General features: G+C 34.2%; 1 protein-coding gene across 1 annotated transcript; it reads left to right on the forward strand.

Moving 5' to 3' along the window:
- Positions 1-2,670: 2,670 nt before the first annotated feature.
- LOC149568998 (putative germin-like protein 2-1) lies at positions 2,671-3,421 on the forward strand. The gene is made up of 2 exons (XM_089817675.1): positions 2,671-2,797; positions 2,889-3,421. Exons 1-2 carry the CDS (start codon positions 2,671-2,673, stop codon positions 3,419-3,421), a joined length of 660 nt encoding a protein of 219 aa, XP_089673801.1.
- Positions 3,422-5,448: the final 2,027 nt, after the last annotated feature.

Here is a 5,448-nt window from a genome sequence, read left to right on the forward strand (position 1 = left end):
CTAAAGAAGAAGAGAAAGAAGACAAGAGAAGAATGTGGAGTCATTATAAAAGATAATTGAATGAAATTTGTGAACAAAAAAATATGCACACTGATTGACACATCAAACTTCTCATTCTCAATAAGTTAATGTAGTTGCTTCCATTCAAAGAGTTGAGTATGAGGGCTAAAAGCTTCAAAATTAACTTCATCACAACCAAGATTAGCATAAAAATCTGTGACTCCATTACCTTCTCAATAGGTATGTGAGATATAGTGATCATCAAAGGAGTCTACAAGTTTCCAAATTTGATTCATAATATACATGATTTTCCAATTCAAGAGTGGTCTCTTGATGCATGCATTAATTATAATCATGGAATCACCTTTGATGTGGATTTTATTAAATTGTCTTCACTTAGCCAACACCAACCCCATGAGTAGATCTTGAGCTTCTACAATGTTATTACTTCTTGGGGAAATTGGATCAGATTTAGTTTCTTGAACTATACCCCTGTGATACCTTATGCAAATGTGAATGCTTGATTTACTTGGATTACCCCTTGATGCACCGTCAAAGTTAACTTTAAAAAAATCAGTAGAAGGGGGAATCAATTTAATTGATGAACAATCCATAGGTGATTACATGCTTCTGTTATGAACATAGCGAAAAGGAGCAAGTAAATCATTCCATTCCCTAACAACGTTTCCATCCCAAGATGAGAACAAACAATGCATTTAGCATTTGAGATGTTGATGTTAATAACTTCATAGATTGATTTTTGAATGCCTTCTTGAACTATGTCTATTCAATTAAAATCTTGGCAAAAAATGCATTTATTCATCTCCCACCGTAGAGCCCAACCCACAACAACAGGGTTACTTAAATTAGCATATCGTGAAATCTTATATAGAAAATGCATAAGATACTAACATTTTGGGGCTAAACAAAATATGGAGATCTATGGTTGCAACACATTCAATATTCTCCTCAAGAGAGGAGGTTCCTCCCATAGCCAAAGAATAACTATATGAAGGGCAACCAAAAGCTAAAGCATTTCTCTTAGGATCCATCATAGTAGAAGCCATAAATACAAGCATCACATTACTAATTGAGGGTTGAAAATGATCAACAACATGGGGAGATAGATCCACCACTATATCTAGCAAACATAGCTCCATAGTACAAGGGGCTAAGCCATGAGGAGGGGCCATAATGTGAAATTTTAAATCAACAGTGAGTTGAAGTAGTTAGGCATCACTTTTGTGACTTTTTGGCATAATTTTGATCAACAAATATTTAAAATATCTCTAGAAATAAGAAAAATATTAAATAATCATTTTAGATATTATATTATGTACATACCAAATATATTTTTAATATGTATTTATTATCTAGAGACAATTCAAAATAGCTTTTAACATATAAAATGTAATATTGAATGTTAAAGCATTCCACCCTCTGTTTGTCTCCCTCTAACAACTATTGAAAAAGACCTCTAGTAATAGAAAGGAATCCACATTATTGAATGACAATAACTTATATAAAATATTAGAGACCCTAATATTTTGTTTTGGGATTGAAGGTTCATCCTTATGGCTTTTCCTATTTGGTTAATTTCGCTTGGGGCAAGATCCACCCTCGTCTCTTTTTGATGTTGGGGATCTTCAACTCAACAAGACTTGATTCCTGGTGCACTCTTTGTTAGCCGTTCATCTTTACCAATAGACCAAGCACCCTTTTCCAACCCTAATATATTTGAAAATAATCGAATGCACAGTCACAAAAATATTACCAAAAGAAGATGATGAAGAATTAAGAAAAAAATATGGATAATAATGTTGTTGAAACAATCATTGCTAGTATTAAATAGACACTTTGAAGTATGTAGCGGTCCCACCAAAATTAAATAATTGATCAAACTCTTAGTGGCTATTTCAAATTCTAAAAGTAAGAAAAGGCTAAATAATTGTTCTAAATAGATTTCTTATTCTCCGGATATATATGTAAACAACATTTAGCAAGTAAAATACAAATCTGAAAGCTGAAGCGATCAAGTATATAAATGTCTCTCTATATCGACCTTAAAAAAGCCGAGTTCTTCCAATAAAACGAACAAGCCACATTAATAGACGGCTGGGAATATACGAAATGCAGAAGACTCTAAAAGAGTAGAGAAAGCATCTTTTGGCAAATTGCTTGTTTAAAGCAAAAAAAAATGGAGTGGTTAAGGGACCACTACTATTCTCTGAACAAAGCATCGGGGTGGCCGATATTCGGATAAGGATAAGCAATTTTAATACTTCCGACCCGAACGGATTGCAATCTTTATTTTTCTTTCATATAGGAATGAATTATTATTTTGAGCCATTCCTTATCGCTGTTTAATCGACAAATCATGCCTTTAGCAAATTTTATTATAAGGGAAGTTTCAGTAATATGGTTGGAAGCCCTACTTAATCACTCCAACCTCGACGACATTCGACTTAAGAAAGAGCAACAACTCTCCCGAAATTTTATTATATTACAAGGCGAGCTAGAATATACGAAGGGAATATTAACTAGTCCTTGCAGGGTGCTTAAAATTTAGGTTATATAAATCATGTAATGGGCTTGTAGTAAACCATTCAATCACAAATTCTTCTCCTCTCCTGTTTGTTTCTATTTGCTTTTCTTCTTCTTTCCAATATAATGGCCAATGGCATGATTTACTTCACGCTGGGACTTTATCTGCTTCTATGCTGCTACACCCAAAATGTCATTGCATATGATTCCGACCCCTTGCAAGATTTCTGCGTTGCTGATAAGCAAAGCAAAAGTAAGTGTACTATTATTATTATTATTTCATGTAGTGGTATGATAATGATTTCCTTATAGTGCAATTTGCTAACATATGATATTTTGAACAGTTTTGGTGAATGGGTTCGTGTGCAAAGACCCGAAGAACGTTTCAGGAGACGACTTCTTCTTCGCCGGGCTTAAGAAAGCAGGCAATACAACTAATGCAGTGGGCTCCAACGTAACAGCAGCAAATGTAATGCAGATACCGGGACTTAACACAATGGGTATATCGTTGGTCCGCATTGACTACGCAGTGGGTGGAATAAATCCTCCCCACACGCACCCGAGAGCCACTGAAGTGCTCTTTCTAATGGAAGGTACGCTTTTTGTTGGGTTTATTGATACCGCCAATAAGTTATTCAACAAAACGTTGGAGAAAGGAGATGTGTTTGTGTTTCCAAAGGGGTTGGTGCATTTCCAGCAGAATGTGGGGGAAAAAGATGCAGCTGCCATTGCTGGATTAAGCAGCCAGTTTCCTGGTGTTCAGACAATCGCCAATTCTCTCTTTGCAGCGAAGTCCCCGATCCCAGATTCCGTATTGAGCAAGGCTTTCCGCATCAGCCAAAAGCTTGTTGACCTCATCAAGGCAAAGTTTGCGTAGAATCAAGATTGTGGGGTGTATGAAATAAGACAGAGAGGAAAGGACATTGGAAGAACTTCTCTGACGAATCTTTAATGTTCCTAGTTTTTTGTATTGTGTGTTTAATAAGACTGCTTCCTTCGTCTTCTTTCGTATCAGCCTTAATGGTATCTATCTTACTGTCGATTCCCGTCCCCACTATAAGGGTGCACTGATTAAACAAAACTATGATTTAAGGTTTTTATATTTTTCACCAACACCATTACATGACCGCTGTACTGTATTGAGTTTTGTTTTGCAATGTAAAGTATACGTTCCAATTGGTTGGTTATTTCATAGTTATTTTACTCGTGAAAGTTTTTAAATAATAGAGATATTAACTGAAACTGAAACTAATCTAACTGCTTATTACAACTAGCTAATATGTATTCTATATGTAAAATATGCTGATATACATCTAGGTGTTGATATTTTTTAATGCATATTAAAGTTGAGTAATGAAAAAATTCAATGCCTCGATGCATCTCGTGCAATAGTTTATATATAGAATATATAATTAGATTCACGTGCAAACATTGAATAATTAATTTGGTAATGGTCATTTAGTCTTACAATTTATATAATGGTTAGGTTTAGTATTAGGGTTACTATTAGTTTACATTTATTATTATAATTAGGGGTGGGTTTAGTGTTAAAGTTGTGTCTATGGTCTTGTTTATGAGAGGAAATTATCTATATTTTTGACATCAATTTAAGGATATGATTTAATGCTACACATTTCAGAATTACGTTAATATAACACATTATAGAAAGATATTCGTAGAATAATGGTTAGGTTTAGGATTTATAGATGATGCTTAGGATTATTCTTAGAATTAGGATTCCTTACAAATAAATATAATGTTTCATATTATTGTGACATGAATATTGTAATAATGGATGCCACATATTTTCCACTTTCATGTAAAGAAATCTTTTAATACCACACATATTAGAAAGAAATGCATATAGACTTATGGAAGTATAGTCTACATATGACATGAATATAGAGTTATGAAAATATACTATACACATCAACTCCAAAATTAAAATAAATTCACTTTACTTGTATACTAATATAAGTTAGTAAAAAAAATTGCAAGACATTTACAAAATGAGCATCAATATTTTTATGACACACATAAAACATGACATACATAAAAAATTCTCACAAAAATAATTTGAAAAAATAAACAAAATATAAAAATTTAAGGAAATGATGTTTTTGAAATTAAGAAGTAGCCAAAATGAGGGTTAGCCCATAACAAAAAAGAATAGTTGTCTGAAGATCAGTCGATATTTATTACCACAAGATTACCCCACCCCCTTTTGAGATTTCAGTACAATGCAGTAAACACTACCATAAGCATTGAGAGTCTTAACAATATACAAAAAAATGGTCATCAAATAAATATTGGCCCTACTATCAGTCCAAAGATAAAAATTGAAAGGGGCTTAGAGGCTCAGAGTATAACTAGGATGCATAATTGAAAAAAAAAAAACCATAACCACACTAGTAGGGGCACTGTCAGTGGTTTCTTATATTTTCCAGTGGTAGGCAAATCCAGTCATCAACCATAAAGCCATATAGGGCATGGTTTGTCTCCACCTCCTTATCATCTATCCCTTGGTCTTTCTTGGTTTGCATTAGGTAGAGCATAGTGGCCACCGAGTGCATGACACAGATCAATAAATTCACATCTCTATCAAACTTATCCTCTAGGTCCTCATTTCATTTAATTAACTCCACAATGGAATTTTGTAGTGTCTCCACCACTTGGTTCCTCTACTTTATGTTCTCATTTTTAGCCATAGTTTCTTTCTATTGAGTGTGCTCTCCCCCCTACACCATGTCCTTCATCTCTTGTTCTCCCCTGATGCTTTCCACCTGGGCCTAGCTACTTAGAATACCCATCCTAATCAGTGAGGTGACCATGCCATGCTCGACATTCTCAGACTTTTTGAAATCCAGAGTAACAATTTTTAATGTTTCTGAAACCTTGGAGGCC

The sequence above is a fragment of the Cupressus sempervirens genome, chromosome 3 (genome assembly GCF_028749045.1).
Source record: "Cupressus sempervirens isolate cs-2001-9-10 chromosome 3, ASM2874904v1, whole genome shotgun sequence".
NCBI classification, from domain to species: domain Eukaryota; kingdom Viridiplantae; phylum Streptophyta; class Pinopsida; order Cupressales; family Cupressaceae; genus Cupressus; species Cupressus sempervirens.

Bases quoted from the DNA above. Each gene is read 5' to 3' on its own strand.
- LOC149568998 (XM_089817675.1), top strand. From the start codon at position 2,671: ATGGCCAATGGCATGATTTACTTCACGCTGGGACTTTATCTGCTTCTA. The intron at 2,798-2,888 runs GTAAGTGTACTA...TATTTTGAACAG, and splicing joins TGCTGATAAGCAAAGCAAAA to TTTTGGTGAATGGGTTCGTG.